At 44.5% G+C, this 14734-nt stretch overlaps 1 protein-coding gene across 2 annotated transcripts in view; it reads right to left on the bottom strand.

Annotated features, from left to right (window-relative positions):
• The window catches only part of AKTIP (AKT interacting protein), a 22672-nt gene extending 7938 nt beyond the window's left edge, over positions 1–14734 (bottom strand). For both annotated transcript variants that reach the window (XM_068121146.2, XM_068121147.2), the window contains exons 1-6: positions 14518–14734; positions 14342–14422; positions 12706–12914; positions 7197–7261; positions 631–731; positions 36–124 (exon numbers count right to left, since the gene is read on the bottom strand). In XM_068121146.2, coding sequence (XP_067977247.1) covers positions 36–124; positions 631–731; positions 7197–7261; positions 12706–12914; positions 14342–14371 — 494 coding nt within the window. In that variant the 5' untranslated portion in view covers positions 14372–14422; positions 14518–14734. The remainder of the gene's footprint in view (positions 1–35; positions 125–630; positions 732–7196; positions 7262–12705; positions 12915–14341; positions 14423–14517) is intronic.

The following is a 14734-nucleotide window of genomic DNA, read 5'->3' as shown; positions in this document are numbered from 1 at the left end:
AGAATAGAGAGTACACTTTATGAGATGGGACCAACCGCCATTTGCTGAAAGTCCTTTTTACATCCAGCTCTGCCGTGGTCGGATCCACAAGGGGGTGAAAGATGGGAAAATCAAACAGCACCCGCTGTCAGGACAGGGGGTTTGTAGACAACAATCAGGGGCAAATCTACCTGCAGGACATTTTACTAGATTTTTCAAACATGACAATCGCAGAGATAAAATAATTCACATTTTAAACGAAAGTAGATAGTACAGCACAGTTAAAAATCCCTTTCAAACGATGGTGTGCTCGATATAGCAGCAATGCATGCTCCAATCACAAATGTAAAAAGTAAAAGCAATTAATCCTTCTCCACTAAAAATTAATTAATTAATAAAAATCGGAGTAGACAGAAAAATCAGAAGCGGAAAAGACAACACAGGATCATTAACCGGACATGGAGACTACACAACATCATTAACCACAGGGTACTAAAGAGCAAAGATGGCAAAATATATGTTAAGAAATACATAAAGTTATGGTAAAGTCAAATCACATGCCTGAACAAAGAAATTAAATTGCAATGAAAAATGCATTACATATTTAAATTTAAAAAAGGAACATTCAGAGGTAAAGTAATGAATACTCACAGGACACTCTCCATCCGGATAATTGTCTGGAATGTATATTGTGAATTTGAATACGCCATCCTGGTAAATACCCTGTCGGATAAACAATACTCCGAACCAAGCTGTAGAAACATGACAAGTTCACCAACAAATTACCGTTTTTACAAAAGTAAAATATTCTCCAATAACCAAAATAGAAGACAAATAAAGAAACAGTTCTTGTAAAATTCCACAACTGGAGTGGTTCAAATCTCAGAGACAGACGGTCATATTAGAGCTGAACAAAAAGGGTCATGTTGATATAGCAATGGGAAAAAGAGGCGAATTTGGATACAAATGATGGAGCAATAGGGAAGGAATTAACGTTTCGTATCCCATTGATAGGCCGGATCTGCTTCAAAATAGAATCGGCTTGTTCTTTGCACCGACCCAACTCATCCACCGAGTTTTGAGATATTGTGCTATATATAATTTTTGGCCCTATCTCTCAATGGTGAAGAATCACTTGTAGCCCAGCAGATATGTGAAAAAATTGTGCTTTTGGTGATACAAGCATGAAATTTTGAACACTGATAGAGCATACTACTAGGAAGATTTTTGGATATAGGGGCATTCAAATCTTTTCCTAGGGACAAAATGGCGGCCATTTTAAAAATGGCCGTTTACGGATAATAAGATACACAGTACCGATGTCTATAAAACTAGATTTACTTATTGCTCAAGCACACCTATGATGTTTTTTTCACGTAAACAGGTTGTAAGATCATAATTAAATGTCAACAAACTCACATAACATTTATTTGGTCCTTATTCTTTACAAAAATAATTACTTTTTGAGCTATTTTGAGCAAACTCCAGAAACACAATGGAAATGAAGTGAAAATGCCACATTAACGCTGTGGAAGTGACTTTCACTATAAAACAGTCTACAAAACAGTCTTCCACATGTTTGTGTATATGTAACAGGTGTGTTATTCCTCCTGTATACTATCGTGTGCACTCCCCTGCACAGTGACACAGAGCTGAGCACTGGAGTGCGGCCTTAACACACTTGCACTGTTTCCTGCAACCCTTCTTGCATCCACATCTAATCAATTGTCGGCATGCCTCAGTTGCCTCTGAGGGTTGTCCAATATATCCCCCAGCCGTTATTACTCTGTTTCCAACCCCATTCACTTGGCGATGGGAGCTCAGGTGCGCAAATCATCATCTGGCCCCAACAAAAGCCGGCTTGGTAGGCAGCTCTCTTGATGTGTTGTCTGAGGGCTTCTTGCGTTGGTGGGATAGCCTCTATTGATCTACCAGTCTGGGTGAAGAGATGCTTGCGGGCATCGTTAACATGTTCCTGGCTGCTTGTTCGATCGTAGAGCAGAACAAAACGCTCCAGTGGATCCATGTTGTCATTTGCAGTTGAAATGGTTGGTGTGGCAGCCAGTGCGCAGAAAGCTGAGGTGACATCATAGGCTTTCCATGTTTCCCATGCTGTTTTCTTCCCCCTTCCGCCGAAGCAGGACACGGTGTCACACCCAGTGAAGGCGTGGAAGAATGGCAACCCTCGGCACTTGTTTGGTCCCAGTGCCACAGCCATCTCGTGAGCTGCCAAGTGCCTGAAATTCTTCCCTGTGCCAAAAGCAACCCAGAGTTCATCGATGTCAAGATATCCAGTTGCTGCCACTGCAAGGATCAAAACATCTGTGTCCACTGTGCGGATTGACACCTTGGTATAGCCCTGTCTGACTGCATCTTGGACATGGAGTAGTATCCTTGTATCTGCCTCCTCGTGACTACACGGGGAAAGACCAGTAACATCTCGTGGCTGTGTACAAAAAACTTCTTTGTGGTTTGTGGTGACGATTTGCTTGCCAGTCTCAATGTTTGCTATCCTCGTTGCTAGAAAGTCAAACAACTCCACCTTGTTCTCGTCTATGCGAAGGAAGGCCTGCCAGTTTCGAGGGATGGAACTAGATGGCTCAACTCGTCTCCTGGTGCCTTTACCCCTCGTCTTCCTGGTGTCGGCTTTCAAACTGTCTGGGAAATATTCATCCCAGATAATATCAACCCTGCTCTTATTTTGTATCTGAGATGTGATGTATGGCAAGAATACTAGTGATGCATACTCAGAGAAGGTCTTCGCATTACGAGGTGCCAGCATGTTCACGATGGCTGCTCCATCCAGGATCATGACTTCAACAGGGGGGCTTACATCATCATTTTCCCGTGAGGTGATCAGATCTTCTAAGCACCCAACCAGATCAGACTTGGTTCCAAGCCGGATTTTGCCCATTTGTGACAATGCAGGGGGACAAGCTTGGTTTTCATGTGCAAAGAATTCATCAAGATCTCCATTCCGTGTCTGGGATGCAATAAACAGCCTGGAGAACAGAACGCAGTCATTCTTCAGAGATACCACCTTCAACTCTGTTCTTGACTTCTCTCTGACTGGGGGTCGGCTGAAGAGAGGGAGATTGTTTCTTTTTATTGGGTCAGTGATAGGCTTTGTCTGATGTACAAGCCTCTCGTTCACATATGTGTCATACTGTTCTTTTCCCAGCTTCTCGATCTGGTAAAGGGTGTTGATGACTGCTGGGTCTGCCAGGTCTCTGCTGTCTAGCACCAAGAGATCTTTGCTGTCGTCACAGAATGGGTTCCCCATCTCTCCTATGACACGGGTGAGTGCTCTCACATCTCGAGCAAAGGCTACCTGCGTGTGCTTTGTCTGTTCATGGTGTTTTAGTTCAGTTTTCCTAATTCTTTTTTCTGTTGTGGCCTCGAACTTATAGATCAGTTTGGCCATCTCTGGACCAGACACCATCCATCGGCGCAAAGCTGCAGCATTCTCCGTAAGACCTACAGCCCCTCCATCACCTTTCACCAATGCATTATTTTGCTCGTGTGCCTGGTCTAAGGCTATGGCAGAGAATGCACGTGTAGTCTTCTTCATGGTGAAGTTTCCTGCCAGAAACTGTGCGTATACAGTTGGATGCTTTGTTGCAAGTGTCACCATGTCGCACAAGTGAACTGGGATCCACCTGGCATAGTTTGTATGTCCCAAGGCGAAGAACCATGGTACAAGCTTGGTCAGAGCATCAGTGTACAGTTGGAAGTTTCCTTCACGGACGGATCTCACATAGATCAGGACTGCCAGTTCTAGCTGCATAATTAGGAACCAGAACTGAAACTGTGGACTTGCATTGGCTTGTTCACCGCACCAGTCATCTAGTGGTATCGTATCCTGTCCCTCATCTAGTCCACTGGTGTACTGGCTGTAGGCTTCCTTCAGGAGAAGATAGAGAGTACTGGCTGTGACTTGGTGTGCTCGTCGTGTGCGTGTCACATGGGTCACTTTCAGGAAGGAATCAGCAGTACCACTTGTAGCAACCCCTGCAAGCATCAGAACGCCTGTCCACCCACTGCTATCCAGAAGGTCACCGAGGGTTTTCCATGCTGCCATCTCAATATGGAGTCCACCAAAGACCATGACGAAGTGATCTTCTCCGTGTGTTTCTGGCCATCTCCATTGGATCTGTTTGGCAAGTGTGTACAGTGGCTGATCAAGTGTGATTACAGGGATCTGACCTGGATTCAGAATATCGATTGCTTTCTTGATGACATCCATGGAGTGACGAATCATTGCCACAGATTTTGCCTGGTCATAGAAGAGAGGCAGCAATGAAGTTAAGGCCACACTACATTCTGGTTCTTCTGGAATAGACTGCTTGCTGGCATGGTATCCAGCCCATGATACTGTCTCGTCTCCCTTAAGTGGTGTGTCAGATAGCACTGTCTTCTCCATCTGCTCCAGCCACCTGTCAAAATGCAAGATAATGAACACAATTAAGAACAAACAAGTCCACACAAGTTAACAAGTCTTGGTTATTTAGGTACACATATAACTGTCCACAGTTCAAACACAATAATCAGTTACCTGTACTCAATCTGCATTGCTTCAGGGATGAGTTGGCAGTTGCTTTTGTTGGGACCCGCTAGCTTGGGTACAGGTGGGTCACATTTACCCAGAACAACAGGAGGTACGATGGTGTATGACTGGCAGGTGTGCATCTGTTGTTGATGTGTCATCTGGGTTTACCCGTTGAACTCCACGGCTATCGCTATTTGGGTGCTGGAAAAGTGAAATGCCAGTGCCATGGAAGGAGTCGTGGGCACTTGTTGAACTGGGGTTATGATCAATGTTATCCACTGCCCCAGTTGTGAAGAGGTCACTTTTTAGCTCAGGGGGGCAAACTGTACCCTCATTTTGGAAGAAACGGCAGATTCTGTTCCCCAAGTCCGTGGAGATGCTAAGCACCCTGTCATAGGAGATCGAGAGACCCAGGTTGAACATAGTATCAACCAGGTCTCTTTTTCGAGTCTTTGTGTGGATAAGGGTGCCCAGGTACACAGGCAGGGGAGTCTCCCGATTGTGACTGTGCCTCGTGGACGTGGTAGTACTGCTACTCTCTCTGCGGCGTGAGTAACTGTTGAACATAAGGAGTTGTGAGATTGTGAGAGTAGGTGTTGATACCGACGAGTGGCTTGACTGCTCTTGGATGTTAGGACCATTCAAGATCATAGAAACTAGTGATACAAGCGAATTAGGTACCGAATGTTCTTGGCAGTGGGCTTCAAATGAACCACTAAATGTTGAGTTCATTTTCAACATGTCTCTACGAACTATATTTGCGGCTCTAGCAAGACAAACTCCATCACTGTCAGTGTCGTGATCACATGCCTTCTGAAGGGCTGAGCCAACATCCTGGTTGAAAGCAAGCAGAATATCTCGACCGGACATGTGCTCCTCTAGGTCTGGAAAATATGTCATGATTCGATCTTTGAGTTTGGTGGAGTGGACACGCCTGGTCAAGACTGTTCCAAGCTGTTCCAGCCTGGTGGTGTATAGTCTTGCTAGGTCTACCAGCTTGAACACTGGTGTCACAAGAGCATCTGTGCGGGCATCATCGATGTAGGACACTAGCTCTCCAAGTGCTATACCGTGATTGATATCATCTTGTTCATTCAGTGTTGTGCTTGTGGCCCTTGCTTTGTTATAAAGTGACACCAGACACTTCACGTGGTACTGTGCATCTTGTGCTATAAGGTCACCTGCACTCAGTTTAGCAAGAAGTGCCTGATCTCCTAGTTTCAGGGCAGCTGTCCTGACATGTTTATCGAGGTCGAAGGTGGAAGCTTTTCGCAGAGAATTAGTACCCGCTGGTTTGTCACAAAAGAAACACTTTTCAGGCTGTGGCTGTGTGTGGTCTACATGTACTCTGTGACGGGTGTACTTTCTTGAGACACTTGCGGTTTCTTCACTAGACGTTTCTCTTTTTTGTGCCCGATGCAGTTCAGTTTTGTTGTATTTCAGTCTGCATGAATCATGCCACTTAGCCTTGTGGCTCTGGAAGGTTGACTGGATACCTTCACCATCGTCCAGGCGGGACAGTTCTAGAGATTTTGGCAGGCAGCCCATCTGGCTGAAGGTGAGGAGATAATCTGCAAGAGTTTGGTATCCGGACCCTGTGGTTCGCTTGGAATCAGCTGGACAGGCAAGGGCCTCATCGGTGACCTCCTGACATAACACACACTTCTCCCAATCTGTCAGATAAGGCATGTTTGTTCCAGATGTACTAGGGCTTTGGGGGTCTAATAGCTTGAAATTTTTGTTGGCCATTGTCAATTAAGCATTATCCACCACCACCATCCAATCAATATACAAATTGGGAACCAAATCTAGGTAGCTACTACAGTCAATGAGCGAAGGTGCAGTGCAGTCGAGTTATCATCTGAAAAAGAAATACATACATTATTATCATAAATATAGTAATTTGCTTTCGTAACTTTTCACTAGCCTTGCATTGTTCCTTATAGTCACCTAGTCTATGATAGGAAAGTTCATAAAGCTACATCAAAGTTGTTCATATAAAGGTATTGAACCAAAATTACACCCAGGAGAAATCAGATAGTCATGCAAAGTTAAATAATTAAACCGCTAGACCAGTCCTGTCTATTGCAATGGTAAACCATTTGTTCTGCCCCTTATAGGCCACCGTAGATTCCAATTTTGAACCCAGTATGAAGGTATTGCATAGCATGTACATGACAATTTATAATATGCTCATTACATTGTGTTTCAATAGCAGCACAAATGACAAGTCTGAAATAATAGGTAAATATGTCCTTCTTAGCCGCCATTTTGTAAAATGGCCGCCATTTTGGGCCAAGGAGAAATCTGGAATGCCCCTACATCCAAATTTCACTGTAAGGGTATGCCCTAACTGTGTGCCAAGTTTCATGCTTGTATCATCAAAGGCACAATTCTACCACAATTCTTCACATATCTGCCGGACTATTGTAAAATTTTCACATCCGGATCCGGACCTTCACCAAAATCGAATGAATTAGTCCTTGTCACACACCCAATCTGTCTTCCAAGTTTTGTCTGAATCCATCCGTAACTTAGAAATATCGTGCTCAGAAAAAACAGACAGGTGTGAAAACACAACCTCCGACCAACTTCGGTGGTGGAGGTAATGAACGCAAGGACATCTTACATGCTGAAAATGCTCACTCGATGGACCTTGGTTACTCACTCAAACAACTTTTGGCAGAAGGTTGTACATACACACCAGGAAGATGCTGTCTGCTGAGTAGTGTGCTGGACACACGAACACATACAAAAATGAATTATTTTTCTAGCATTTGCCACGTTACATCAACAGCACTTTTGACATGACGAATTACACACCTGAATACTAGTGAGGTACCCGTGCTATGTACAGGTGGGAGGGCTGAAGCAAACATACAATGAAGAAACGGCAAATTCTAAACCATGAACCAATAAATTCCACATGCCTGTGCCACCTTTAGTCGAACATCAGGCATGCACAGCCGATTTGTTGTTTCTATATGCTGTCAATGGCAAAACTACAATTACCGAGCCGCGAATGTCATCGGTGGAAACCCCCACGTCATTTCCTCATTCTGCTTTAAACTCACTATATTTTCATTCCACATAGCATCATTCCAATCACAAATTAATAATATGCCAAAACACAATTTTATAAGCAAATAGACACCAATCTGATCTGATGACCATTACAAACGAATCTGCGGGCGAGAAAGGGCAGAAACGAAACACTTCGTATGGATCGAACAACCATAATTGTATTGAGAAATTTATGAAACCACTCACCCACCTGATGGATAAAAGCGCGTCGTTCGGGTGGAAACTCAAAATTACAACTGTACTGAGATATTAGCAAACCAGCAAATATTCGTGATTACTTCCGGATTGGGAACAGCTTCGTATGGTTCGAAAGTCAAAATCTGTATCGAGAAATTTATGAAACCTCCTACTTAGCTTACGACACCCACTGAAACTCCAAAACGTTCCACAGAATGTTTGGCAGGGATAGCCCCAAAACAGATGGAGTAGTTTCGGGACAGACAGACACTTCTGGGTTTGTTTTTTTTAAACTTTAATAATATACAATAATGTGTATATATATATATTGTTACGGACGTGGTTAAAGATGTTATTTTGACCGAGCGGTGGTATTACCGCAACCGAACAGTTATTCCCCGACTAGAACCCGATTCCACCCAAACGTTGGCCGTATCGCACCGCGGCTGCTCAATGTGGAAAACTCTAAAGCGACCGAATACAAAGAGGAAAAGGAATAAGACGAGAAGACGTACAGAAGAGTAATTGGATTTATTATTTACACATATAAGTAGGAAGAAAGCAGTCACGTTTATTTACAGATGAGATTAGATACACAGTGCAACGCTAGCTTACCTACAGTCTTAATTAACCCAGGGACAGAACAAACAAGGACAGACTCACGCGGGGAATGATGATAGGACTGGCGGGAGATGGATGGCTGGCGGGATAGGGAGGTCCAACTGGTCCTGCAATCGATCGACTCGTTGGGCAGCCGCCGCTCCTTCGCGGCCCTGCTCCAAACTGCCGTCCAGGCCTCACGCTGCTGTGACTGCAGTTTCGGTGGCTCCAGCTGCAGCTCAACTCTGGACTTCTCTCGCAGTTTCGGTGGCTCGATCTGCAGCTCAACTCTGGACTTCTCTCGGACTCAATTCCTTGGACTCCCTCTCGCCTCTCTGTAAAAGCTCATCTCTCTTTTGGAAACGCCCTGCCTGCGGGTTATATAGGCCCCGCCCCTCAACCTTCGCGAACCTCCTCGATGTTTCTCTCCACACCCTCTCCAAGTCCAACCCCTTGTTCGTGGTTGGTTGAGTGGGGCTGACTCACCTCTCCCATCTATGACGAGGTGGGGACCCGCCTTTCTTCCCCAACCCTGCCTCATGGTCAATGGCGGATGAAGAGAAAACCGCCCAAAATGCAGTTGGCAATGCGAATGGCAATTGACGAAAAGGGGGAATGGAAGTTTTGGGAGTGGGAATGAAGAGAATCTATCTCTTTCACTGGTGCAATGGAGTATTTCAATTAATGGGAGACACAGCCTTACCCTAAAACACATAATAAGATATAACTATTGAACAGGGGTATTCTATGATTGGCTGTGGTGTGGATGCTTTATGGACTAATTATGGGACGCCCTTTGACCTTTACACAGCTCCGGAGGCAGGAGGCGCAGAATAATAATAATAATACACAATCAAAAAAAACAGTCCTCATATCCGCAACAATATATATAATTAATATATATATTGTTGCGGTTTTGAGAACCCACACTTGTGTAAATATGACATCATTAAAGGTTAAAGGTAGCACCCCATAGATAGGCCACAAGCAACACGTAGGTCACCATATGACATCAGATATTTCATGAGTATGTGTATAGATAAGGCCATGTTTCCAATAGTTGAATCTGCATTGTGTCAATCAAATAAGGAGTAGGCCCCCTTTCATCCATTTTGACAGCCTCCCTCTCCAAGCAACGCCATTAAGTGCGCCATCCTGTCTGTGCCCCATGGCCCTCCCAATTTGTTACGCGCCTTTGTTAGCAGCGTTCGCTTCCCTTGAGCTTGAGCTCGCTCAAACACCGCCATAAGCCACGAGGTGAAGCCCGGAAAAAGGGGGCGGAGCGCCAGGAAGAAGGTGTGGCCACGTCACCCAGCCATCAGGGCGGGGCCGGTAAGCCATAATCAGCCAACCAGGGCTGGAGGGACATCGCCTGATAGGCGTGACTTTTGGGCTGGCAGAGCGATCTCTGGCTGGATTATAAAAGCGAGCGCACAAAGCCCTTTTAGAGGACTGATGAGAAGAGCTTGTGTTAAAAAGGACTCTCGCTAAGCACTCGAGTGAAAGATTGATTAAAAGAGGACTTGTTGGAAGGCGCTTGGTAAAGGCCTTATTGGGAGTGCACATTTGAGAGGACTTACTCGCTGGCGCTGATTAAAGAAGGACGGCCAAGGGCTGTCGTCATTACGAAGAACGCGAGAGTATATGCGCTTGATCCAAGAGGGCTCGCTGGCATTGGGAGTTCAAAGAAAGACATTGGAGAGGGGGCGTTTGGCGCGGGTCGTGCGCCTATTACGTATGCTAGTACCAGCCTCCCCCCCCCCCCCCCCCATCATTATAACTGTCCGTTCGCGTCACGCTACACGCAGAGCTGCCTGCCGGGTTTCGTCCGCTGGACCGGAGCCAGGACGCGCTGGTGACCTTCCAACCTACCATCTGCAATTCCCCATGTGAGTGTCTGTGAGACGGGCCCGCTTGTCCAGGTAAATAAGTTAAGCCTGTAATTAAGATTGCCCTGTGTACTTCTCCTTCCTCTTTCTATCTTGTACATTTCTTTCGTTTCCTCTTCTTTCTGTACATTTGTAATAAATTGCTGTGTTCTTCCTATTTTCTTGGTTTCCTCTCCATCCGATCGCATCAGTCTTTTCTCCAATTGGGTAAGCGTGGCACGATCGCAACCGCTATAATCGGGTCTAGTCATTTGTTAACAGCTCGGATCGTGGATTGCTATCCGCTCGGCATTTTCCATCCATATCCGTGATTCGAGCGGGAGTTATTCCCTCGTTTCCGGTCGGCGCTAGTAATTGGGTAGTAGCGAATCCCTAGGCCTAACAAACCCTACCTAACGCCGCGCCGGGAAGGACGTTATAACTTCCAGGACTCGCGTCAGCCAGATAAGAGGACAAGGGGATTAACCCCCCCTGGATAAGGGGAGAGCCAACGTCGGAGATCCGCAACAATATATATATAATTAATATATATATATATATATATATACATACATAATTAATATATATATATATATAAATATATATATAATTAATATATATATATATATATATATATAATTAATATATATATATATATATATATATATATATATATAATTAATATATATATATATATATATATATAATTAATATATATATATATATATATATATATATATAATTAATATATATATATATATATATATATAATTAATATATATATATATATATATATATAATTAATATATATATATATATATATATATAATTAATATATATATATATATATAATTAATATATATATATATATATATATATAATTAATATATATATATATATAAATATAAATAATTAATATATATATATATATTAATATATAAATAAATATATAAATACTGTATATATAAATATATATATATATATATATATATAGTAACAGATTTGGGAAACCATGCACTGTGTGTAATTCATTGTAAATATACCCCCATTGTAAATAATGTAATGATTCCTGTAAATACCTCCATTCATGTAAAGATCAAAGGTCGTCCTTTAGTTAGTCCATCGCACACACGTAGGCCACCATAGAACCTCTCTATAGTTGTTTCTATATTATGTGTATCAGTTAAGGCTGTGTCTCCACTATTGACCTTGCGCTACACAAAATGAAATAAGATAGAGCCCCATTGCCAACTGCATTGCCTTTGTGTTGTCCTGGGTATAAGTTAAGCCTGTATAAGTAAGAATTGCCCTGTGTATCTGCTTCTTCCTTTTCCCTGTAAATTACTTCGTTCTTCTTTGGGTTTGTGTAAATAATAATAAATATCTGTTCCTCCATTCTTTGATTTCTTCTTTCTCATCCGATCGCTTTAGCGATTTCTCCATTGAGTTCCTGTGGTGCGATTTCGGCCAACGCTTATGAATCGGGTTTAGTCCCTTGATAAACGGCTCGAACCACGGGCTGCTAAAACCGCTCGGCAAAATACCATCTTGTCCGTGGTTTCGAGTGGAGTTACCAACCTGCCTTGTGGAGGGATTGGCGGTGGTGTACGGGAATCCCTTGACCAATCACCTCGGCCAATCCCACCCCACGGGGGAGCGGGGTAGATTCAGGATCGGAGACGGCCAGTGCAAATAGAAGGGGGATTAACCCCCCCTTTGCTAAGGGGAGCGCCGTCCCCGTAACAATATATATATCTATATAATTAATATATATATATATATCTATATAATTAATATATCTATATAATTAATATATCTATATAATTAATATATCTATATAATTAATATATCTATATAATTAATATATCTATATAATTAATATATCTATATAATTAATATATATATATATATATATATATATATATATATATATATATATATATATATATATAGATATATATATATATATATATATATATCCATGGTCGGTGCGTGCTTGTACCAACAGGAAATAATAGGAAATCAATACCTCACTCATCCATGGAGATTTCTTGTATTTCTACATTTCCGTGACTCCAATTTTCATTTACGAATAGAACACAATAATTAACTATTTTTAAATTGTCACTTTCGTTTAAATGCTGAAACTTGTTGAAAGATTATTGGAATTACAGATTTTGCGTTAATAACAAAGTTAAAAGTGGCCGGCGAGCAGAACCAAGTCACTGAAAACACACAGGCAGAAGTCCTCGTTTCGCATTCGTACGTCATTTCGAAAGTCACGTATTCTTTGTCCCATCCAAGCACACCACCATACAATTAGTCTTGATTAGTGTGCCTTTTATGAAGACCTCGTATGTGAGATTACGCTCAATGCACGAGATGCCACAAGTTTTATATTTAAATCTGGATACAAAAGTTATAAGCAGTAATCATCCAAATACTTACTACTCTGCAAGGAGCGAATATTCCAGGAAGTATGGTCCATACGTGGCATGAGTCCCATTATGTGAGATGGCAGGTGCTGGTGGTGCTCTACACTGCAAGGAAGGTGTGACCTTTGGCACAAGGGGCAACTGCTTCTTTGGTCCTGATGGACGCATCGAGCTCTGCTCAGACTCCCCAGAACTTCGACGTTGCCCTTCACTACCACTGTCCTGCATCACACAAACATCGAATTTTAATAAGTGGTACACCAACACTTTAAATGATATAGTTATGGCACATGGGTAAATAACATTAGAGTACCTTTGTAACCACAAATTATCAGTAGGAAAGGTCCAATGGGTTAAGCACATAAATATGGTGAAATTTCAAACCAACACAAACATAAGAACCCACACCCTTCCCCACCACACTCAAAAACACAGGCCAGCATCAACCACCAAACCACCTCACACACACCCCCACCCCCATGGCAGAACCCCTCCACCCCCCCCCCCCCCCACCCCAATCCACAGGACAGAACCCCCACCCCACCACCACCCCAATCCACAGGACAGAACCCCCACCCCACCACCACCCCAATCCACAGGACAGAACCCCCACCCCACCACCACCCCAATCCACAGGACAGAACCCCCACCCCACCACCACCCCAATCCACAGGACAGAACCCCCACCCCACCACCACCCCAACCCACAGGACAGAACCCCCACCCCAATCCACAGGACAGAACCCCTCCACCCCCCCCCCCAATCCACAGGACAGAACCCCTCCACCCCCCCCCCCAATCCACAGGACAGAACCCCTCCACCCCACCCACCCCACAGGACAGAACCCCCACCCCACCACCACCCCAACCCACAGGACAGAACCCCTCCACCCCCCCCCCCCCAATCCACAGGACAGAACCCCTCCACCCCACCCACCCCACAGGACAGAACCCCCAACCCACCACCACCCCAATCCACAGGACAGAACCCCCACCCCACCACCACCCCAACCCACAGGACAGAACCCCTCCACCCCCCCCCCCCAATCCACAGGACAGAACCCCTCCACCCCACCCACCCCACAGGACAGAACCCCCAACCCACCACCACCCCAATCCACAGGACAGAACCCCCACCCCACCACCACCCCAACCCACAGGACAGAACCCCTCCACCCCCCCCCCCCCAATCCACAGGACAGAACCCCTCCACACCCCCCCACCCCAATCCAGAGGACAGACCCCCCACCCACCCCAATCCAGAGGACAGACCCCCCACCCACCCCAATCCAGAGGACAGACCCCCCACCCACCCCAATCCACAGGACAGAACCTCCACCCACCCCAACCCACAGGACAGAACCCCCATCCACAGGGCAGAACCCCTCCACCCCTCCCCCCCCCCACCCACCCCAATCCACAGGACAGAACCCCCACCCCACCACCACCACCACCACCACCCCAATCCACAGGACAGAACCCCCACCCACCCCCACGCCCCGCGAAATCACGGCCCGAAAATGCATGCACACAACCCCAAACCTCCTATACCTATGCCACAAGTCGCACATCATCCCACTCAAAACAAAGGACGTACTATCTATGACCATGGCATGATGGTTCTCACAAACATAGTTCGAAACACTTACCCTCCTGCCAGAACCAGAAGCCATTACCATCGCCACGAAAACTCACTCCTCACTTGGTAATCAATGACAATGTCTGCTTTACTAAAACACAAACAAAAAGGAACAAAACCAAAACATGTAGCGGAATTACATGAGGACAAATCTTCCATAAAAAACATCTCCATAGACAAACAAACCTGAACTCGTTTCGGCCTTTTTGATACGAAGTAACAGGAAGCCACATGGACGGAGTACAAAATCTATGAACGCGACAAGGATCTTTAACGAGAATCAAGATGGATCGTTACATTATCTTAATGGTGGCTTCACAATCCCTTGAACATTAAATAAACCTAAAAAAAAAACAACTCCCGAGGATGCATTGCAATAATTAGCGGCAGCCACACCACGCCC

Source organism: Myxine glutinosa, chromosome 6 (assembly GCF_964187855.1).
Source record: "Myxine glutinosa chromosome 6, kmMyxGlut1.1, whole genome shotgun sequence".
Lineage (NCBI taxonomy): Eukaryota > Metazoa > Chordata > Myxini > Myxiniformes > Myxinidae > Myxine > Myxine glutinosa.
Note: the sequence above shows the minus strand (reverse complement) of the source record. Positions and strands in the feature narration are given on the sequence as shown.